General features: G+C 40.9%; 1 protein-coding gene across 1 annotated transcript; it reads left to right on the top strand.

Moving 5' to 3' along the window:
• Positions 1-2,322: 2,322 nt before the first annotated feature.
• On the top strand, positions 2,323-24,863 carry T265_01610 (hypothetical protein; the record flags this gene model as incomplete). Its single annotated transcript, XM_009165669.1, has 10 exons — positions 2,323-2,345; positions 6,499-6,543; positions 7,092-7,253; positions 10,000-10,116; positions 10,462-10,812; positions 13,009-13,305; positions 14,751-14,925; positions 16,638-16,841; positions 23,328-23,441; positions 24,542-24,863. The coding sequence occupies 5 exons, from the start codon at positions 13,193-13,195 to the stop codon at positions 24,785-24,787; spliced, it is 852 nt and encodes a 283-aa protein (XP_009163933.1).
• Between the last annotated feature and the right edge of the window lie 19 nt (positions 24,864-24,882).

The following is a 24,882-nucleotide window of genomic DNA, read 5'->3' on the forward strand; positions in this document are numbered from 1 at the left end:
AGCCGGTGTAAATCCTTCTATTTTACCTAAAGAGGCTGTTTTGATTAGGCTTAATAGCTAAATTTGGCCCCACATATCAACATGACTCATTATTTTCTGCCATGACCACATACAAAACCATCATAGCACACCTCACGAAAACGCTTTTAGGCACTTCCATGTTGTGTGTTTTACCATCAGTCACAATTCAGGCAGTCTACAGAGATGGAGTTTTGAAGAATGCGCATTACGCTTTCTCATTATTTCAGTTGTTCTCCTGAACAGCATGCCAGTCCGTTAATTTAGCTTATTCAGGCGAATTTTATCACGGAAAGATACAATGTGGATTTATAAACCTAGGTTCGAAAAGTACAGAACGTTTAGCTCATGTTTCGGACCCAAGACATTCGTTGCCCTGATAAAGCATTATAATGTTCTATGGCGCCGTATATAACAGAAATCAAAGTACTCACGTTAGATAGTCGTCTTATGAGCACAATGATCTGGTATTACGGACAAAGAAAGCAGCTGCTCTACAGCGCGATGCTAAGTTAAACTTTTATTCCAGAAATTAATTTTTTTCGCTGTAAAAGCACATGTTGGTCCGACTGGTCACATAGGAAACCAAAAAATGAGAAAAAAGGAGCCCATGGATAACAAATTTGGCCTCAGATATATAATTATCCTTCCGAATCTGAACATCTCAGCACGTAATAACCTTAGATGAAGGACGCGCGTTGGGCAGTACAACAGCATTCGTGTGCGCTTTACGAGTTATTAGCCTTTCAGGATAACACAGCTGTCAAGATAAGATTAAACTCGATACCAAACATTGGTTCTTTGGTGTGTAAGCTATCGTTTTGGTTTATTATCCAAAATCTTTCTGATTGTTCTAGTGAAAACTGCTGTGTTAGAGTCATCGAGTGTTTCATTAGAAAGGAGTCACGGTGAGCTGCCCTAAAATATCATCCTATCTAAATGTCCTCATGTATATTCTGTAATCTTCGCACACCTAAAAGATCCCTGGAGTTACAATTTATGATCTTGTGTTACTCTAATTTTGTGTTTACTGGCGTCGCTTTTGATCGGCTACCAAATCACGGAGCTTGCACGAGTTCTCACTACTGCGGAAGCTCTAAACTACTCGCACATAATTAGTAGATAAATTATGTTGTGAAACGGTTTATCCACCTCACAATGTGGGCTTTTTGAAATCCCGAAATTTAGGATTGATGTCATTTAGACCTACTCTCCGTTAGTGACACAGGCGGACAGTAAAATAAACTTAAATTATGCAGCTATCTGTGAATTCTGGCGGAAGACCACTTTCGATATGTCTCAATTAAAACCACTGAGGCAGGCACTAAGAAGACCTCAGCTAAAATTTTTTCCTGAATCAGAACATCTTCAACAATACAACTACGACACGCTCAGTTGAGCGAAGGTTCAAGCGCAAAATGTGTGGCAACCTTAATTTACTCAAGATCATTGGACTACTCCTTTGCTCTATCACTGTATCAATTTCCGAAGTGCTCGAATATTGATAGCAGTGTTTGAGAACATCATGAAGCCATCATCAGGTTTTGTCCTATCCCGAGTTTGCCGTTTATTTACCTTTGGGATATTTTACTACCAGTCTACACTGCATTTCACTGAACGCACCAAATATTTACTCCAATATGAAAATGTGTGACCCTATCCTAACAGAGTAGAATCTGAAGCTCAGTTAATGTTTTTACCTGTTATTTTCAACCAGTCTCTGCAAATGGATCAGTGGCTCCACAGATCATCACTCGTCAACCAAACTGTCGATTTTTTCTGACTAGCTGACAGAATTCTGAATATGAGTTGTATAAAAGATGCAATCTATGTAATTTAGTTGCCAGAGTAGAGAGAATGCTAACGATTATAAGTGGCTAAGTAAATTACTGATTCAAACGAGTTTTGTCAGTTGGGCGCAGTAGTGCAAAAAACAAGAGCCGTGTTCTGTATGTAATACTCATGTACCAGGCTCGCAGTGGCTTGAAAGATATCAGAAAGAAAACTAAAGACACAAGCTAAACTCCTCCGGAATATAATGCCGAAAAACTGAAATCAGCCCCACTAAAATTACTCTCGGAAACCTATACATTATATTGCCACTCATCAGGAGTACAATTTACAGCAATTCTCCAGTTTGGTAAATCTACTGTGCATCTAAAGTGAAATCCATCCGGCCTATTGATCTGGCGTTTAAATATTATCCCGTGACCTGAAATATCGTCACCATTTGTTGCACGACCAATCAGAATTAACCTTGCATCGCAGAGATTCGGATTTGTTTATAAGTGTAATGAACGTGGAGCCGAGACCTATCTCTGCTAAAAGTGAGTGTCTTTAAGCCCATAATAACTACCTGACAAAGGTAACTCATACCGTACTACAACTCTTCCTTGTACTTTCCGAGACATTACTTCAAATTAATGCAAAACAAGCGCGAACTATTACTGTACTCTAACTTTTTTCGGCAACAAGTTCGGACGAACAGTACTCTTCTGAAAGTGGCATTTTGAAAGAAGTGATTACGGATACAGCGCGTTTCCAGCGAGGATGATTTACTCTAAAAATCTATGCCGCATTCCAGTAAATCAATGTGCCACGGTGGACAGACGGTTAATTCCATAGTTGGCCGATTATTTCGAAACGGCTGGTCTAAAGATCCAAATTAAGGTGGGGTTGGAAAACTATCGAAACGGATGTGATTCTGTGCACGCTTGAAACTGTTTCATCCGAGCTGCAAGAGTGCCGATGAAGTAAGCCCAATGCAGGTCAAACAATTTCTGCTGTTTGTTTGATTTTCTACTACACAAGTTTAAATTTGACACAGAGATGTCGGAGCAATAAGGATGGTATAAGTCTCCTAAACTACGACTGTAGATGTGAATGGGAATAATTCTGGATGAGATGATAAGAAAATTCTCGCCCCAAAAATAGGTGATCTGACCCATATGAGCAGTCCGCTCTGCTGCAAACGAAATTACTAGCGTCATTTAAGCCATCTGTCAGCCAAGGCTAAACAGTAGAGGACTTTGCACACACTTGCTCGTTCATGCGTTGGTCAGATTTGTTCTGCTTACCTGTCGAATGTATTCTGACGACGAATAATTACGACACGAAATCATCTGCAGCCTAGACGAAGGCTGCAAGCCATGAAGTGCATTGTGTAATCTGGAGTCATTCTCTAAATAATTCCAGACTTGATCGACCGTTTTCGTCCACTGTAAGTGACCCACAAACAACTCAGACAATTGATCCCGCAGGTAAGTTATTCAACTTTACGAAATAAACTTCGCTGCATCAAAGTGGGATGGATAAGATGGAACTAATCCCTTTCACGCAAATTTCGGTAGTAGGATTGTACGAAATGTGACATGATCTCACCACCTGACTTAATATCACTATTACTGAACAGACTAAAAGAAACTCAGTATAGGGAAAATAAAAAAGCTAGCTTTATAGTAATCTCAAAACGCGGTGAAATCTTTGCGGTAATCTTACCTCATGATGACAGATGTTATCGGACCAACTTTAAAGTGGATTGACGTACTTATAGACTTGCAATGGAACCTATCATAGTCTAACTCGATAGCACTGGATTGGCATATCCCATCTAACTTCAACAGTCCAGTGGTGAAATCTTATAAACAACACAAAAGCAAACCTGCTACGAAAACCACCAAGTATTCACATGCATCTAAGTGAGGCAATGAGTACACCATCATCATCATCATCATCATCATCATCATCATCATTATCATCATCATCATCGTCATCATCATCATCATAATCATCAACATCATCATCATCAGCAGCAGCAGAAGCAGCAGCGTTGTCAGCCGTAAGGACCGCGTACTTGTCGTACAGTGGTTGTTGCCGCCACAGTTTCGTTCACCGATGATTTGGGGAGGTGGAGTAGGTAGATGCGCACTGGAGATGGGAGCCAATAAACTGGTGCGTAAATACAGGACTGCCAGTGGACTGTCAAGGGGGGATTTGGAAGGGAGCTATGCATTTACGGCATGAGCGCCACTGAAGGTTCGACTGGGTCTTATCTGACGATGTCTCTAACGATTGGCGTGGCCCGTCTCGAAGTCCCCATCCAGGAATACGGTAATAACCAGCGCAGTTGAGTTTGATGGTAATGGCTTTTATACTTCGCCGCCAGGTCACTGTTTGACCTCCTCTTGCACTCTTCCACCCTTCGCCTGGTTGTCCGAAAAGAACTCTTCGAGGAAGTCAGTCGACTGGCAAACACCGCACGTGGCCAAGCCAGCGCAACCTATGCACTGTGATCACCTGTACATCTATCGAGAGTGAGTTATTTCTTCCGAATACCATTAGACGTACTTCAGCATCCGGCGTTCTCACCAGACCCGGGTAATCCTCCGAAGACATCGATAGTCAAACATCGAGAGTTTTTTGGCGTCCTCAGCGCACAGCGACAGATTTCTGATCCGTATAGTAATATGGAGCGCATCGCAACATTGTAATTTGACCCTTGACGGATAAGCTGATGTCACGCCTACACCACAGGTGACGCAGGTTCACAAAAGCTGCTCTGGCCCTTCCGATGCGAATGGAGATTTAATATTTCGCGGGACCACCGGGAGTGATATAGCTGCTCGGTCTTGCAGTAGCACTTTACACTTTTCCAGCGTGGAGCGCATTAATTTAATATTGTTTGCATTACCACGGGGCCAGACCCAAGTGGAGCTGTGTCGTCTGCGTACTCGATATTTGTGAGCGGACGTCGCAATTCGACCCCACAGGCATTAGAGGCTGGTAGTGATTCCTCCGTGATCGCATCAGTGACGAAGTTGAAGAGGAAATGTGAAAGAGGACAACCCTATCTGACACCACTTGATGTGGTGAACTTAGAAGAGAGATTCCCGTAGACTGTTCCACGGTCGAGGGAGTTCGTGAATAGCGTCTCAAGGAGATCAAGAACTTATGGGGGAACCTTCGCTACACAAACGATTCCATAGTGATTGACGGTTCACAGAGTCAAAGGCAGCTTTCAGATCAAGAAACACATTGTTGTTGGTTGCTGGAAGCAGTCTCACTGTTCCAGAATCTGTCGAGTGTAAAGATGTGATCGATGCATCGTCTTGAAAAACGTAGCCCAGCTTGGTTTTCACGGATCCGTCTCTCCCTGTGTTCAGCCAACCTTCGAAGGATAAGGCCAGAGAGCAGCTAACAGGCTGATGGCGGTTTCCACATAGCGTCCGCGTACCCTTTCTGAATATAGTGCCTGCTTCATTCTGCAGGCACTTTTTCTTCGTCCCATATAGCACCAATAATCTTTGTCAGATGGGTCGCCAAGTCTTTTCCGCCTTCTTTGAAAAGGGCTGGATGGAGATCGGTCCTGGTGCCTTGTCACGTCTCAGTACGGATATTCCGTACACTAATTTGTTATAACACCTCTTCGGAAAAATCATCAGGTGTGCACTGTGCAAGTTCCTGAATTTGTTATTATATAATTAGAGCATTCCGTCCTGACGAATAATACAGAAGAGCTAATCTATCCAGGGACAAAGGCATTTTTAAAGTTGAAGTAACCATAGGCTATTGGTTAGTAGTGCATGTGATGCTGTTTAGACCCTTGTATCAACCTAAAGATGTGGTCAGAGTACCTTCCGCTTGATGCTCTCGGACTTGCATCTCAGTTGCCACAATATAAAGGAAGCCAGTGGACGTATTACGATTTACTTGAAATCTGTACCTCCTATGCTTGAAGCGGTCAGTTTAAGTGCGCTATCAACACAAATGGAAGCTTATCTAGTCCCGAGCCAGAAGGAACTTCAAGGTAGAAAGGAATATTTCTACCTGATCAACTTAGACTAACAGACTGAGGTGCAAAATAAGCGGGCTGAATGAAAGACAGCTGCAGGGATACATAATCGACTAATTAATTCCAAAAAACACTTTTTGTGTTCTGTCCTGCCACACTTGAGCCAACAGCAATTAGCTTACGAAACTCGACTCTGTGCACTCAGAAAATAGTTTGCACGCTTACCGAGCATTCAACGGTCCCCTCATTTAACCACCGTCCACTCAGGCCGTTTGACGTGACGTAAACAATTTCCATACTTCCACCCGAATACTCCACTCTAAACTCGTTTTTCTTATATGGATCACTCGATTTTAGTTTTGTAATCCCTCAGTCTGAATTGGTCAGTAGAAGAGATCGCAAAAACGTTAATTTTCAAAAATTTTGGTCCTGAATTTCACAGTGACTTATGCATAAACTGACCGCTATAAAGGCGTCCCCTGGCAAGTTCTTGCGGCTACGTTGTCCACAACCGGAAACTGTGCCGAATCCTTGCAGAAAAATGCATACAGATAACTCTTTGTCGCTTTGTACTCCGAATCTTTTGCAAAGTAGGACTTGTGCCAACCATCACGATATAGTTCGAATTTACATTATACATGATGTGGGCTTCAATGGACGTCAAATGGTATTCGTTTGAAATATTACAGCTGTTGAACAGTCAATTCCGAACTTTGAAATCTTCCAAGGAACACGTGAGTTTGTGAAGTTTGTTTTATTTTTTGCCTATCCAAATAAACTGTTGTTAATCAGCGCTTTGAGTTACTTAACTGGCTTGTCTGACCTCTCTCCAACAAATCGCAAGCAGATGGAAGCGGAGGTACTTCAGAAAAAAATTAAGCAGCCATTTGGAGGCCATGTATTACTGATGTTGATGTTTATGCTGACGAGGACCTTGATGATGGAGATATGGTGACAGTGATGATGAATGTCATGACCGTGATGATTGTTGAGTTGCTTGCGCTTCTACTGCTGTTGATGATAATGATGACGACGATGATGACGGTGATGATGAAGATGATGTTATGCCTTCGAATAAAACGCCTTCCACTTTTTTCGGGTGTTCCCTTGTATATTCTTCTATATTTAGTGTTCATGATGATCATGCCGTTAAAAAATAAATGATAATATTAGTAGTAGTGGTAGTGGTAGTGGTGACGGTTGCACTGGAAGAAAAACTAAGTAGTGATGAGTAAACTTCCTGGCAGCTGATTTTACGCTTGTTACCGTTTCTTATATTTAGGTATTCAGCGATTATGGGGCACAACAGAACCAACAGTCATCACCGATACTTTGCTGCGTGCGGCAGTGTATTCACAAGGTCCGAAAGAAGAGGCCGGAAGAATTGCACGCGTAGAGGGAATTGAGTTCAGCTCCGTGGGAGAACTTGGGTTAAATTTTCAGAGTAATTCATTTTGCTACGTATTTTTTCAGCTTTGAGTTGCGGCACTTTGCATGCCAAGTGGTTTGCTAAGAAAAAAGCCTACTGCATACCTTGCAAATATAAACTGTTAGGTAATTGCAAATGCATACCTAGATGATGGAACTTACAGCCGGAACCCAATGCTAATTATCAAGTTTCATCTTTTAACCAACAATTGGTGAGCTATAAAAAACAAGATTAATCGGCCTGTGGTCAAGGGACGTGTGTGGAACCTTACAGCTTGTTGGTAACAAAATTAACTCCGAAAATATTCCGTGTGACGACTCACCTGAGGCAAAATGACAAAGTTGCGTGCAACGAGATTCATTTGGATGACCTAAACAGGCTTCAAGCAGAACTAAAGGAGAAGCCAAGACAAAGTCGTAGTTTTCAAACGAACCACTCTTATATGTCATACAGTTAAATAAGTTTATTACGGCTGAATTAAAGTTTAACTCCTTAAGGATTCATAACATCTACATATTGGTTCGTTGGTTCTATCACACCTGATCACGCCAAACTTGTCATCTACGTAACACCAAACTACCTTTGGTACACATTTGGATCCGGATAATGTACTCCATTCAAAATATTTTATATATGTGCCGACCAAAATGGAGTACATTGGGGATACCACATTAAACGTTATTCTTGGTAGCAATTAACTGAGCAAGAGGCTAAGTAACCAACAGATAAGCACTGAACTTTCGGAGGATCTCTTGATAGACCCCAAGCAAAGCAACTATTGCTAGGTTTGTCTCTGATTCACCTAGCTGATTACTCCAGACGTTCTTCAACTTCCCCATTAAATGTTCACCATAGCAAATTAGCATCATGCACTCGTTCTGCAAACAAGCCAGTGAATTCCGTGAATACTATTTGCAGTACTCATGTGAACACTTAGTTTGCTGGTTTTCTAGATGACTACATTTCTCAGGACCGCAGCTTTGTGCTTCGTCCATTGGTGCAAAGTACTCACTGACCGCAGTTTTCTAACTTAAATTAAGGTGTTTCATTATTCCTACCCAGAGGTTTTCATATTTGTACATCAATAATTCACATCACAATACATAAACCTGTACTTCAGTTAGTCAGTCTAGACTTCGGGTTGAAGTGTCCACATCTGCCTTTGACAGAGGCTAGTTTCAAGTTATTTGCATCGTTTTCTAAATTCTATTGTTCCTTGTCATCTTTCGCTCCTAAGCAAACAGTTGAACTAGGTTTTGAATGACACTTTAGGGTTCAGGTCGATGGTAAATTTCACTGAGTTATTTGCTAAGCTCCTGATCTGCAACATAGCACTTGGTGCAGATTGTGCCAGATCTGAATTTCGTGCGAATAGTACCTGTTTTTAAAATGGGAGCAAAGGGGGAAACTGTGTTGTTTTCAGAAAGCTGCCTATCAACGATGCAACTAATATGAACAATCTGAAAAACGGCCAAGCGTCTCGCAACGCGAAAGAACGCGAAGATTACATATTCGGTGAAGCACATTTGCTGTTCTAACTAAGGATGATTTAGTTATGCGGAATATCCAAACAATTCTAACTCAGCTGACGTTAGATGCCAATACTCATAGGCACACTTGGAGTACAGGTTGTCAGTAGGGGTTGAGGAACTTTCATGACAAGAAGGGAGTTGACGATTCAGAAAAATGGTTTGTCGACATTAGAAAAAAAGGGCACTTGGGAAATGCTGACATCTTCTGGAGCATCTTGTGAGATGACAGGTTATTCTTTAATAAGTCACAGCCAAAACTACGACGTCCTAGTGTCGCTTCCACTGCCATCATAGTTGTACCAAAAATGGCTTCGGGAGGAAGTTGGTAGACAGACACACAGAGCACGAGCAAGCTAGCGCAGGCCTTTGAGTATAATCAGTTCGTCTGTTATTGGTGGCTTACTTTTTCTGAAGATCTTTGGACGTATTACTGATCAGGTGTTTGCATCAGACTTGCTTAAAGCTTAAAAAAGATTGATGGTTAAACACCGAAAGGTAGCGGTGAGGTTTCCAACCAAAGTAGCGATACGGGGCACACGGCAGCATTGTAACTCCCTGACATATAAGCTGATGTTAAGCCTTCATCACGAGTCTTTCAGGCAGCATTTGCTGCTCTGGTTTTCTCAGTCCAGTTGGCAGACCACCGCAATTGATGGAACTACTCACCTAGTAAGTTCACAGGCATAAGGTTCAAGATTGATACAGTTCACTTTTCTTAGCAACACTCTACACAATGCAAACGATAAATGCACATCACACCTTAGAAGACAGACATTTAAACTATCTCTGCTCCACGAAAATGTCAAACAAACTGTCGTTACCAGTGCGTTGAGGACTCTGAAAATAAGTACTTAACGTAAACGCATTTCAGATGACCAAAATAATCTGGCTTGCGAATCATACAGAATGTAGCTTTTGAAAGAAACAATGCGGTTTTTGAGGAGGCGGTCGCACCGCAAATCACGCCTGACCGGGAGTGCTATCGTGTAATCTCTAGAGGAGTGAGCTGTGTTCTTAGGGGTTTTCCGGGCAGTTTTTTAATATAAAATTATCTAAAACTACCAGTTTTTTCGAAAACTTTTCGGCTTTACACCTTAGGTATTGAGAATGTATCGTGAGTATGGATTACGGGCCTATATTTTGAGAACCAGTAGCGAGCGATATATTCTTCATCTATTGTATTTCGTAAAACTTGTGGATACAGTTTTTTCCATCTCTTTCCCGTGAAGATATATTCAAGATAAGCAACCTGGATGCCTTCACTAACCTGACTAGACTGCAACTGGACAATAATATCATCGAGAAAATTGAAAACTTGGATGGCCTCACCAACCTGACTTGGTTAGGTAAGTTCAATCTAGGGGCGATAAAATTTACCGTTTTGTTAACAGTAATTATTTTTAAACTACTGTTCATTTGTAAGTACCACAAATATTGTGCCCAGCAAGTGAATGGGTGAACTGGCGGGGGAATCGCCTGCCGCGCTTTAGCAGTAATCCCACTGAAGTGACCAGTGTCCGAAGTTAAAAATTCCGCCGAATCTCTGGCTAGGAAATGCAGCATATATAACCACCACCCAGTGTCCTACTATCCACCTACGGAAGGAATGTGTTTATCACAATAATTGGACATGATGGACCGACGTTCGTCCCTCAACTAACGAGATTACCAATTTTTTCCTTTCCGGACAGATCTGTCTTTCAACCGCATTGAGAAAATTGAGAATCTGGAGAATCTTCACAACTTGGAAGATATTAGCCTGTTTAACAATCAAATTAAAGTAATTGAAGGGCTGGATAATCTGAAGAAACTGAAGTATTTGTCGTTGGGACGAAACTTATTGGACGATTTGGAAAACGTATGTCTATTCATATTGGACATCCAGCCCTTGTTAGACGGTCTACTTACGGAAGTTTCGAGGACTGCGATCACTCACTTTGGAGGAAAATCCATTGACAAGTGATGCAAATTACCGTCCGTACATTTGCGCTTTCCTTGCTCAGCTCGAATATTTAGACTATCAAAGAATTGGAGAAGAGGCAGTAAGTAATCAAAAACCGACGCTGTTAACGGCTACCTAAGACGAGAAACAGTTTTCGAACCAGGTTTTTGGAGGCGTAAACTGTATATTGGTTTATCGTGTAGCTGAGAAATGTTTTTTCTATTGCAAAGCATCACCTCCTTCCGTATTTTGTAGAGCCCTTAAACTGTTCTCTCTGACCTCTCCCCCTTTCAAGAGTAAGTGACCCAAGCGTTCCATATGCAGCATTAAAATCAAACCAACTAAACCGATTAATCAAGTTCAGCTTTGTTTTGGGCCTGCACTTTTGTGACCTAATCTTCCAACAACAATCTAAAACATAATTTCAAACAGCTGTCACACAACTCAAGCTAAACTTAAAACTTTCACAAGAGCCACTTTTTAGATCTCCTCGAGTTCTCTGAGGATTTAAGCAAGGGATAGGCAGTCAACGAATATACACCATAGACAGCTACTTGGTTATATCTCACAGCATATACTTTGAACCTTCCGGTAATTCAGCGTTGAAGTGCAGTTGAATGATCCATGTGATGTCTCGAAAAGTGAAAGTTAATAAAAAAAGCTTGGCTAAGAAACCCCCGAAACCACGTGCATGAAGAAATTGCTGAAGCTAGGAATTCTATGGAGTATTTCCTAATCTTTAGAACACTGAAATTCTTTCTCATGATGTGAGGCACAGAAGCTACTTTAAGGTTCCGTTGCAAATATATTCAATGAATTTTCTTTGGATTCTGAAATACGGAGTATGGGGCATATAGTCATAATGGGAACTTGAGGCATCTGTGTGCTGCACATTTTGCAGCGAAAGATTATTAATGTGCTTTTGGCTTCGAGGGATTCTATTCAGTCTCCAGGTAAAGAACGTTTTGATGCATATGAACTCAAACTTACCTAATTTTAATAAAAAGCCTATCTAGAAGCAACTTTTATACATTTTTGGTACGAGCGCCACTTTTTCTAATCAGCCCCGCTACTAGCTCTGTTTCCCATAGATATACGTCGATTAAATACATTTGCGGACCGTTAAGTTCACTAGTTGCAGCTTTGATGCCTGATGTTTGAATCTCTTGTGAGATTTGTTTGAGCGTGTTATCTATAACGCTCAGTGATAATACGCCCAGGGTGTGACATCTAGACGGACAGAATTCACAGCTTGTACACAGTAAGTGAATCAGAGAAAGTTGTTCATGAATACTGTAGTAGATGGAGCTCTGTGTGTTGTCCTGGAAAAGACCAAACCATGTATTATGTATGGACGAACGAGAGATACATCATGGCAAGAAGTAGGCATCTCATACTTATAAATACATTCAACCTGATCGAATTATGCAAGTGAAATACTGTCCACCCAGCTGGTGCACCTGAATGACATGTTGTGATGGGTGGCAACGAACGGCTTGATCTACGTCACAGACTGTTGAGCCAGCTAGCTCGAAATGAGTGTACTGGGATCAAAAGTGTGCTTTGACAGCTTCTATGAACTAACAATAAGCACTGCACATTCACGTATCTCCTGGAACCAATTTTTCCTTTCACACACTACTAGCCATGTGTTACTTAGAGTCTAATATCCCGGGTACTGTTGACGAAAAGCGGTCGTAAACTGTCGCCCCGGAGAACGAAATGTTTATGAGAGAAAGAAATGCGTCCTAAAAGTATGGAACAGAAGCTTAGAGATTTCTCTTACTTATTATCAGTCATCTATCTTTAGTTTTTGAGCGAGACATGGAATTGCATTCATAATTCTATCAAGGACAGATTAAGAGACATAGATACAAGCAGCCTAACTGACGCGGCATTTTACTCTAAGGTAGCGTAAACCGATTATTAGCCACAGAGGCATACTGTTATTCAAAATAGTCTGTAGTCGAAGAAGAACAAAGTACCTACACTGGCGAATAGTTTGCTTTGTCTAAGTATCCAATACTATAGAGATTTGTATGCCGGTAAATTTGAACTGTGGTTGGGGGTGGTTCATTAATAAACGACAACGTGCATCAGGCAAATGAGATTTGTACCCAGCTACCCTTATGGTTCACGAGCGGAATCTGAAACTAAATAGCATTTTTGCCCCTTTGGTAATTAAACATCGAATTCACTCGAATCCCTAGAGTTTGAAGCTTTTATGCACAGAAGCTAACTTTGCATCAATGATCTTTCCCTAATGTACAAATTCCTCTTACTTGTGCTCAAATAGCGTCACGCTGCCTACATGCAGTATCAGATCACTGTGGATCAAATGAACGAAAAGATGAGGGAGGAAGAAGAATACGAAGAAATATGCGCCTACCGTGCAGAACAAGCCCAGTACCATGCCAACGCATTTGTGGATGAAGTCGAAGGAGATAATCTGTATGATCTAATTATGAAAAGTGACCCGGATGGAACGAAATTCTTGTCACTTCCGCTGGTGGGAGAAGTGGTGGAACAATATCCTTTTATGGTCAACCTGTTGCCACCAAGGTCCATTAGATTTACGGTTTTACCGAAATAACCGCACAGACTGGAGGCCATTTTCTTCGCTACAGACTACTGCGTAACATAGTAACAGGAAAAACAAAACTTTGTAGGGTTAAATGGATAAAGCACCTTTCTGCATGCTTTTCACATGCTTTTTTGAGTTTAGATCTATAGGACTGCTCTGACCAATTAGCCAGGTATCCCTATACTGACAAATTCAAATTCGAGCACTTTTGTCCCAGAAACCTACCTAGCCGAACGCTGTGGATGGGACACAGCAGCCAAGATGTGAAGATGGACAAGCAAAGTTAGCTGAATGAATGGTGAAACAACGCCACCCTTTGCATAAAACCATTATAGACTAAGCACTCAATGCACAGCTTCACCCGAAGAAAGCTGCATAGTGTGCGCACATACGCGGTTCGTGTAAAATTACCAGCCAGCTAAGATAGCCAGACCGCTCCTGAAATTGTGATGCCTCATTCCAAATCGTAGTTTGGTAAAGTGTTCCTTTGGTAAACTTTGAGTTGGTCGGGGACAACTCTTCATTCTCATCCGGTTCCCTTTTAGAGGTCTGACTCTAAAAAGAGGTGAAGTAACTCAAGTATTCATTACTATATTGTGAAAAAAGTTGGAGACTGGTATTACGGAAATAAAGACTAGTCCATTAGAGCATGATCAAAGGAAAAAAACAAAAATCATTCCATATTAGGGGTCCGCTTATTCTGGTGGCCCAAAGGACGATAAGTAGAAATTCACCCTCTCATTTATAAGAAGTAAATTAAAGTTGGACACCCTGGGTAAAACTGGTTGGTTGTTTTACCCAGGACAGTGCAGGCTATTTCTACAGAACTTCATCAACAACTTTACATAACCAAATAGAATAAAGACAGGAGAGCACATTTTGCAAATTATGCTTTCGCAAATTTTTGAGAGGAACGAGAAAAATACAAACTTATTGCTGCAACTGCCTCTGCCGGCGGACATGGTGAAAAGTACTAAAGAAACTTCTAATAGGTATGAACTTTGCGTTATTCGCCACTGAAACGGAATTGTCTCGAACTAAGAATAAAAGTTCCGAAAGGCAGATCTATGTTAACAAATCTTTCGCTGAGGTTTGAGGATGAATATTTGGGTCATTGGAAGAAAGCTAACTTAGAAATATATGCTTAAAGTATACTGCGTTTAGCCAATTTCCGATTCCGCACCATTCATTGTCATTAATACTCCCAGTTTTCGGGTGAATCGCCAAAAACTTTAGTGAATTATTACACAAACATGATCAGTATTACCGAAATCTCTGAGATGTGCACTATGGCCCGATGAATACTGATGTGAGAACAACTGAATAATAAATTGTCGGCAAATACAGGACATATTTTGTCAAAGTCACTTTGGAGTTTGCTCCAAGAGGCAGACCTTGTTGCTTGTCGAAAATGCCGCTTCACCTTCACTTACTCCAGTCTACTAAAACTACACATTTCGCGACAAGTTGGCTGACAGCTCTCGTATGCTCTTTCACTTCGGCCTGGAGGAGTATGCAAAGCGCCAACAGGAGGAAGATTGCTTAAGAGGAGCGATTCGGGAGGTCAAGGTGGCTGATCGAAAAGCCGGAATGAAGTTGATTCGAGAATTTATGGATTATAAACAGAATGTGAGCTGTTATTTATTGGAGCGTGTGGATGATACAGGGTTTGTGGATTCACATTTACCATTAGTGCTATTTCTGACAGTTTTTCCCTTTCTTAACATGGCACGTCCTGCAAGAAAAAAGAAAGCAAGAAATAGGTGAGTGGTGGTAAAAGATTGGCATTATGGTCGTGGGTGAACTGCCCTCCTCTTGATGCTAGACCAGATGGAGAATTATAGTATCACAAATTGTTCCTGTTAAATTAAAAAAAAAACAAAGCATTTTTGGAAGGCCAGAAGAGCGCTAGAAATGATCTAGTAGGTCAGGAATAATCATTTGGTCCGTAAAGATCATATGCAACTGGCCCCTGCTCATTTTGGTGCAACTCCTAAGCACTGCAGAAAGAAATTTTATCTGGCAATTTTATCAGGCGATAATAGTCACGAACATTATACCTCTAACAGCAAATGTCATTTCAGTTGGGGTTTTGCTGGATATGTATTTTGTTTGCATTCGCACCATTATCGTTTGAACGGTCGTCCTCCTGTCCTGGCATACTCATCCTGGTGAGTGCACACCAAAGGGAAGCACTGAACCCGAGCTTCGCTCTAATTAAAAAGAATCAGCAATGCACATCCAATGGCCGTGCCGGGATTTGAACCCCGGACATCTGGCATGCGAGTCGAGTGCGTCATCAGCACTCCACCAATACACGTTGGATACATAGAAATTTTCACGTCTGAACAGCTATCTTGCGGGAATTTGATAGGGAAACGGAACGGCTCTTCCCTAAAAACATTTACGGATGAATACTTGGTGTGGGTTTTTCAGGGCAATGCATTAAATTGCCTATCCACAGGCTCCAACAACAGCACAGCTTAGGACCGTCTGCTGTGGAGTGTTGGTTGGCTATGCCAAAGGCAGAACAGGCTGAAAATATTTGATTGGTAAACAGGTTGTTAACACTTAAGTAAAAAACGCCATTAGTGACCGAAAGTAACGTCAAAGCCATTGTGCGTTCCGTGATAAAGTTATAAATCAGAATCAAAATTATTTGAAATTTCTGTGCTTCTGTTGCTCGGAGAGACAATATAAAGCCTTCATTTCTTCTCGCGGTAAAATGCAGTGCCCTCGAGAGCTTGGGTTTATTTTGCTTTCTGAATGGCACTTTGATCTGCTCCATAAATTGTAAGATGTGTCCATTCAGATGTACATGGAATAGTTCATGACGCAGAAAGCTTTTTTTGTCTCCTTGGAAAAATCCAACGATGCGGAGAAAGTTTAGGCCGCAGTGCTCTGGTTTATTGCAAGAACAGAACGGCCATACTCACTGATGTCCTCTCGTAATTTGCAAGGAAGGCCGAGCAGGATTCTTGATCTTGGAAGTCTTTAACTGCTAGATTATTTTTACTGTTCTCAGCTCCTTGTGGGAAGCAAAACGAAGCAAGCACAATTGAGGGGTGTCTGTAGTACTCCCTCACAGGTTGTTGTTGATTTGTGTAACTAAGTGTGCTTGATAGAAAGGGATCTATACTAGCAGCACAATGCGCACAATCGCTCGAATTTCTGAAAAACGCTTGGCATTTCACTGTACCGAAGACTTAACTTAAATGTCCCCTCGCTAGTTATGAGAAATGGCAGAATAAGCTCAGTAAAGGAGTATATACTATATTATTATACTATATTTCGCTCGCTGATGTCACGTCATTTTTCGCTCCCTGTGAAACCTAATTTAGGCACTCCAGAGGCTAGAAGCTGTACCGGAAACACAAACCACCATTATAGAAGACATCTTTGCGGCCTACCGTGAGAAGATTCATGAATTGTGGGATCAACTAATGGCGAATGAAATGGTAATTTCCGAGCAAATCGAAGAGGTTTGCACTGATTTTGGCCGAAATATTCACGAAATGGTCGCTTTCTTTTTGGAGAATACTCAAGTGAGATATCGTTATGCAACCTGTTACTGGGCAATGATGCTTTCATGCCTTTTAATAAAGCTGACAGTTGCAACTCAACGCGTCCGAGTTTAACGTTTTCACACATGGCAAATCAACCGTGAGGTACATTTAAGTTCTTTGACTTATTTTGCAAAATAGTTGCTTTGAAACTCAGCGAAATAACCAACAACAGTCCTGCATGCATCCAATATAAACGGTCGCGCTACCGCGTTTACGAGCGAAACTCAGGTTAGGAACAGCTGATTTAGGGGCAAAGGACGTTTTAGAAGAAGGCTTAGGAAAAAGTGCTTCCTTGGTAAATCTGAAGGACAAAACTATTCATCTGTGCCTGACGCTTGGAGGTGTTATAGTTACAAAGCTATCCAGATAGAATATTTTTAAGGCAGATTTCGTTTAAATGCATTCTGCTTGACCTTTTTTTATCACAACCAAGTCTTTATCGGTTGTCCCTTCGATTCGAAGAATTTTCAGCAACGTTATGAGTAGTGCATTACGTATATACATGTACCACGACATCTCAAATATAGTACCAATTGAAGCATGAGGTGACCAAGTGCAGCACATTCAGTTGTTTTGAAACATCATAAACGAGAGATTTAGCTGGGTTTCAGGTGGGTATCCCGTAAAAACAATTTTGTTTCGTAAATGAGTGTATTTCGCCAAGTACTTCACGTCCTTTAATTAGTAAACGGTTTGGTTGTGACTTTGTGAGGAACCACGTAGTTCATTATTATTCACTCAGCCTGCTATTAGGACGTAGCATTATTAAGATAGGTTTGAGTTTTCCCTAAATCTGTCTACGTGGCTCCAGTTCTGTAGTATAATCTCCATCTTCAAAATGGCGAGGTTTTGTTTAGCGCCCCTCCACGATGGTTACGTACACGCATCGGGGCCAACAATGTTTCGACACATTGCTGGCTTACATCCTTTTGCATGCGGTACCATCTATGCTCGTGCAGTAGGAAACAACTCGGTCGCTACAGTGCAGAACATACTCCTTTAAGGCAAGAGTATCCACAGTTAGGCTGGTCACTTTCTGGATCTTGAAAAGATATTTTGCGCAATACAAAAATATACAGAAATATCTTCATGTCAGTCATTTCAAAATTCGTGAATCGGTTCCTTTTCTCTGCCTTCTAGTGTGTGATTCTGAGACAATAGAAGCGAAAATGTCAAAAATATTCTATTTTTAGTAATTCAGAAAATCAGGCCTGCCCACAAACCGATTGTTTTAGACCTAAGGTGATTTTGAAGTCATTTATCAGATTGAGTTTACAAACACATACATTGTAAAACAAAAGTTGGTTCATTATGAGATGCAGATGAAAAACACAAACTTGTTGATGAATGTAAAATCGTTTGGTATGGTGTACTCCGGAATTGTGATGAGTCCGCAGTGCTGCACCGGAAGCTGGATTCGCAGATCTAACGAATGATTTCACTGAATCGGAAAGTGTCCTCAATTGTATTGGATGAGAATGTGAATAATTTTGCGCCGCGATAATTAGACGAGTAAGACTACGTATTGGGTAATTAATATATCTGTGCAAAGATACAAGTAACGCGTACAATATATACTGGTTTCCCTAATAAGACCCTTGGTTTCTTTCAATCTAACTTGTTGCCAGCAGGGATGGCCGTTCCCTACGGATTCAAAATTTGGTTCCATGAAACTAACTATTCTAACTTTGTACAGTACTTACGGCAGAAAAATGCATAACTGACAGCGAAGGAGCGGTCGTTAAATAGCTGAGCACTGGAGATGAACAACACTCGAAATTGCAGGTGATAATTCCGCTTTGTAGGCCTCGCAAAGGAATTAAGCAAAATTTCAAGTGATCTCAAAATGTACTTGAGCACATGGTTGGCAACATTAAACGACCAGGGCGCTTTTCAGTAACCTCGTCAAATGAATTCAACACAGGAAAATTAAAGAAGCATATTTTTCAAGGCTGAAATTTTGCAAAGTAGGAGTAATTTTGTCTGGAGTATAGTCGACTGAAATCAACTGAGTTTAAAATAAGATTTAATTCTTCTCCATTCCACACATAACTCACCAAGTAACAAGGTGTTCAGCGCCAAATCCATTCGTCATTTATCTGTCATGAAACATGTGCTTCAACTCACGAAATAAAAACATTTGGAATTCGCAAATCAGAATCTCAAACGCATGAAGAGTAAGTCGCGCACTAATCGTCAGCCCGTCCATCCCCTAATTGAACATGACATTGATTTGAGAGAAACTTAATTAAGAAGTGTTTTACATCACCTGGTTGTGCACAGCGTGAGAAAAGTATTGACACAGACTGAGCAGATTATAGTCTATTTTCCTCATCTGAAGGGCGAATAATGAACAGTTGCTACACATCAAACGGCTATTCTTGTGAACTGGTTGAGACAAGACGAAATGCTTTTCGGTTTTAGGACAAAATTAGGTAAATAATTTATCTTTATTGTCCATATACTGTATGGCCATCACGCAAAAAGGCTACTAACTTGATTGGACCGAAAAAGTCAGTGAACATTCTAATTCACGATGGGAGACTAGACACAAGCAAGACAATTGCTGGGAGATCTCCAACATGTCAAGCATAAATAGTCACCATAATGGCTATTGAATACGTCCAGTTCACAAAACTGGAGGGTGTGTTTTGATCGCATTACAAACACCGAACGTGTCTGACCAAGATAATCTTTGGTTTAAGCAAGCAACACAACTTACAGGGGATTGCTATTCCAGCATTATTCATGAACTCTATCGAGAGCAAATTTGATTATTTTAATGTACATTGACTGGAAAGGCAGTCTCCGAATATTTTACGTTTCTGTGACACAAAATGTTCATGCAAACTCCAAAGAACGGGTTTTCTGCTGTGTCTAGAAGCTAACATCGGGATAAGCAAAGCTTTCAGAGCAAACATTGTCTGTACGTGACATAGACCTGTGTAATAACCACGTCTTTGCCCCCAAATGAGCTTGTTTACTCATAAACGAGCATTTAGCTATAAGTATCATATGACAGTAGTTTCTTTCATGTACAATGCCACATATTTCGGTAGGCAAGAAAGCTGAAAAATGGCCTGAATTTTTTTCAACACAGAGCCCGGGCCATTTATGTGCTGCTAGATACATGACTGTTTAAGAACTTCCTACTCCAATTAGCTCGACAGTCTTGAAGGATATTATGGAATAATAAGATAAAACAGTCCATCATTAAGATTAGGCTGAATATATACCATGTCCACTTAGTGCTTATGCAGTGTGTAACTATTTGTTTATAACCCTACATTCAGTCTTCCTAGTAATCTCCTTGCTCTCTTAATACTGATAATGAAAATTTACTGAAAACTCTGCAACATCCAACATGAAGGGTTTCGCCCATCTTGGATCTCATCAGGTAGGCCTAGTCCCCGAGTTTATGTTAACATTATGTTCTACTTGAACCTAATTAGTAATAAACTCTCCAAGTTCTATCCAGGGCACATTAATTTGGTCTTAACGGGGACTCAGGTAAATAATATTACAAACAAACGATTCAGTTGGGTTGCTTGCTGAAGCCAAATTCATACGCATATGAGAATAGTTGGCTAGTCGTGTATTTCTTAAGTCGCACACGATTTTGTGGTTGTCGGTCAGAGCCTCAGACAAACCGGTAGTATCATTAAAAATGCTACTTGTTGCCTACCGAGGTGTAAACTTAGTCGCATTTGAGTGCGCCGGTAGAGTAGTGGTAAAACACTTGCGAAGGTATAAAATTCAAATCACGAAACGACCGAGGTTCATGTTGCTAATTCGTTCCAGTGACAGAGAAAGTTGAAACGACCGTGCGCTTAGTCACTAGGACTCTTAGGGCCAATAAAAAATAGAACCAGTAAAACCAGCGTTGTGATAAATATAATCAGTGAAGTAAGTTCGGCTCTAAGGTCATAAAATCGCTTAGCATTGTGATGTTTTAGGATCAAACAACCCGCTGGTTCTGTTTCTCATTCAATTTAAACTCAGTACTAAGTTGTGTAACAATAGTTTATCACTACTCTTGTTGACTCTCGACTTGCTCCAATCTGTGAAACTATTAGTACACTAAACAATGATTAACAAGGCCTAAAGTTGGCGAGAAACGTTTGTCTGAATGGTAGTGAACGGATGACTTGCCAGAAGACGTGAAGACATGCTTTCTTGTGGCTTGTAGATGCGGTGTACTTCCTGAGGAGTAGTCAAAAGAAAGTTGCTGAAAGCTCCCTGGTTAGTGTAAAATGTGAAAACCCGTCGTGCTGTAGGTTCGAATTTGCATGATTCTGGGTGAAGTATACGTCGTACTATGAGAGAACCATCTGGATGTCAATAGCGGATATATCTTTTCCGAGTTGTATAAATGCAAACGGTCGAAAACTGTTCAACAAAGGTAAAAGGGCAAGAAAACATATTGTTTTCAAAAGGTCTTAAAAACTTAAAATGCGTAACCATAGGGTGCGTTGATAAATGTTATCTACTGCAAACCGTTGCCTTGAGAATTGAAATTGGTTTTGCAGCCCTCAACTTTGCTGTAAACAGGTGAATTTTACACAAAATGTAACGAGTATATCTTTTTTATTTTAACACCGCCCCACTCATTTTTTCAAGTAGGGCTTTACATCCTGCGCAGAACCGTATAATGACCTTGTGGATCTTATACTTGTCGAATATTAACTAGCAACTCATTTTGCGGTCCTCCTCTTGATCTCTCATAGAAGGCGGATGGTGTCCATTTGCAAACACATTTATGAACCTTCCTCAGATTCCTAATAGCCTGATACAAATAGCTCTAAAATAGTGTCAGCGATAGAAGAAACGAGAATATTTATTCATTTTCTGTCCGAGGCTTTTACTTGTGTACAAAACAGCAACTGGCTCTAAACGGAGGATGGTCCACCTCAGCTGAATATCCGGAATCCTTCTAAGTAAACGGTTAACAGCGGTCAACCAAGCTGAAATTTAGTTTGGTTAGGCTGTGGTGAGATCATGCGTATCCACGGAGAAAGATAGCAGCGTACCTGTTTCGCGGAACAGTTTGTGTAACACCCTCAGCAAATGGTCGGAAACAAGTGAACCTTTGTGTCATGTACGTTACAGAATTCGTCAAAAGAAATTTCGAGATGTGTCAGTGTGAGAACAGAGACGTTGAGACAAAACCATCAAGAGGTACCGACGAAAATTTAAAGCAAATTTAAGAAATAACATAAGTGTTGCTGAGTTCTGACAAACTCAGCTCCAAGAATTACACACTCATTGGGATATTCAAAGTTTACTTCAGGATATATCTGGATGCTTGTTGGGGCATATCGCGGTTGATATCAAGGCCAGTAAAGGAAGTAAAATGGCCTGTTTCTGTTATATTTTAGTGCACATGCTTCCTTGATTAATTCAGTGCAAAGAAAAATTTACCGACCTGTTGAAGACTACAGTAGCGTACCATGCTTTTTTGCTTTGCTACTTTTTATAGACGCCGGTCAGTTTGTCCAGATAATACTAAAATCCGATTTTTGTGCACGTCGATGGAGATCACTTAGCGCGTACTTAAAACTTAAGATACGTAGTTGAAGAAAGTAGGTTAGTGAGTATCTAGAATATGAAATTCCGCTTCACGAATATCTGAGATGCTGAAGAAAGTTTTGGCACCAGCAGGAAGTATCCAGGGTTATAGAAAAGAATAATTCATAGATATGATTCCTATTTTTGGCTCAGTGCAAGGTTATCTAAAGTATTACTTCCGTTTCGAAAAGCAATGGAGTCGCGTAGGAAAGTTCGGTATCCTGCAGCGATTTGGTTGATGTTTCGTTCGCTGGGCTGAGCAGTGAATGTTTGAACATTTGCATACCACTGAAGATGCTATGGTAAGTGCGTCGTTGTGAAGCGCAACGGTACTGTGAGTTGGTGTAAATTTACTGAGAATTTGCATACATACTTCTATAGAGGGAAATGTCGGTAGCTCAGGTAGCCTAGATGGTAGTAGCTACTCTACTACGCTACGCACTACTACGCTCCACAATAACGCACTGATGATGTCACCTCGATTGGTGATGAAACGTTTGCAATCAAATTGCCGAGCTCAGCGGACAAGCCAACGACCACCAGCATACATACTTTTCCATACTTAATGCTATCCTGGACTGACCTTCGCACATGACGACTTGTTGCAGCATTATCGGATGGCTTGTTAACCAGCCGGACAGAAAAACCATCCAAGCCACTAATATTTCCTCCAGTAGCAGATCTTAGCGATGATCAGTTTTTGATCCACACGATTATGAACTGGAGCAAACAAAGCATTCACGTCTCAGTCGATTAAAAATCCCCACCAGCCAACTGTATCGAAATAAGGGCTTTATTTTTTCCGTTATTTTTGAACCTGTTCGTGTAATCCATCACCAGTATGTCTTTCCACTCTGTGTATAACGCTAAACAACATTTCTTTACGCCCGACTACAGAATTACCTGTCAAAGTGTAGGGAGGCAGCGAACAACTTTCATGACCGCTTGGTGGAAGCGACACTTCCTTACGCGGAGCGTTTGGGAAAGGCTGACCCCCAAGAGGCGGAGCAAGTAAGTTCTCACAACCAAGATCTGATTTCTGCTCTGCACAAGCAATGCTGGTTTACCTATATGCAGATGTCTCACACGCATCGAGCCACCGCTTTCCACATAATGATTGAAGGAAGGATTCGCATGATTTTTCATACGGCAATATTGAGCAAACCGCTTCTGGTGGTAACTTCACATCCATGAAGAAAATAGTTCATAAACTATGGATTTGATTCCATAGCTCCGCGGCTGAGTGAAGTGGAAGCTAACTGGTTTGTTTTCGGACCGGAATCACATACCGGAAAACATCCATCATGAGCTATTTAGGACCACAGTACGCCAACGCGTTTACGCAGCCAGTAAATCTCAAATGGGTGTGGAAGGTTTTGAGTTCAAAATATGGTATTGTGAAGTGCATTCTTGAAAGGAGCACAAATTTGGTAGAAGGATAAAGGTCGAACCAAAACCCTTCGGCTTTGTTTACGGTACAACTCAGTGCAAATGAACAGAAAACTACAACCAACATACCTTTGAAAACCGATGATATGTCACCCCTCCCCTAACAGTTGTTGACCAAGCAAACACGATTGGAAGTGGATATTTCTGGTGATGATATGGCTTCACATTTAGCATTATCATTAATTTAAGGGGTTAAGTCATATCTCTAGGTACTCTTACTGTACACAATAAAAGCAATCATATTGATGAATCCGTTTTCATTTTAGTATCTTGCTTGAAAAGATAGCTTTTAGCCAGATGCATCAAGGCCAAAGCTGAGTAGCAGAACTTCATCCCGTTGGGTAGAGATTTACTCCCATCTAAGATACTCAAATATGTTTCTCATCGACCTTCGGCCAAATAATAATTAGGCAGATATCTACTTTCTGATTCAATACAGTATCCTACAGAAATATTTTTATTCTATCTGTCGTTTTATGTGAGGAATAATATTTGCGGAATAATGTTTTTAAGAATGCTTACATGAAGCCTTGATTATTAGCTCAATTGATGATGGTTAGAACGTTTTGCGTTTTTGGCCGTTGACTTGGTTTAAGATAACCTTGACACGTCTCTCAGGAAATATATTTAAAATACACATTCCGATTTTTCCGATTCAATAGCTTTTGTTTCCCGATCGTGAAACAATGGCGAACTGCTTAGCACAATCAAAAGAAAACCAAGCCATCAGAATCGAGATGTGTGAAGAAAGAATCCAGAAACGGGCTCGTGCCTGGTGCGAACAACTGATTGCAAACCTGAATCAGGAGGAGGTTATTCAAAGACACTTGAACCGGGTGACAGAGATAAATTTGTTTGTCGATAGTCAGAGAACTGAACTGGATTCATTTGATCTTGGTGCAATTTAACAAATGAACAAGTATAAAATATTTACTATGTAATGCACCTACAGAAATACCTTGAAGCTTTCAAAGTGTATCACACAATTAGCCAATAAATATAT

Source organism: Opisthorchis viverrini (assembly GCF_000715545.1).
Source record: "Opisthorchis viverrini unplaced genomic scaffold opera_v5_17, whole genome shotgun sequence".
NCBI classification, from domain to species: Eukaryota; Metazoa; Platyhelminthes; class Trematoda; order Opisthorchiida; family Opisthorchiidae; genus Opisthorchis; species Opisthorchis viverrini.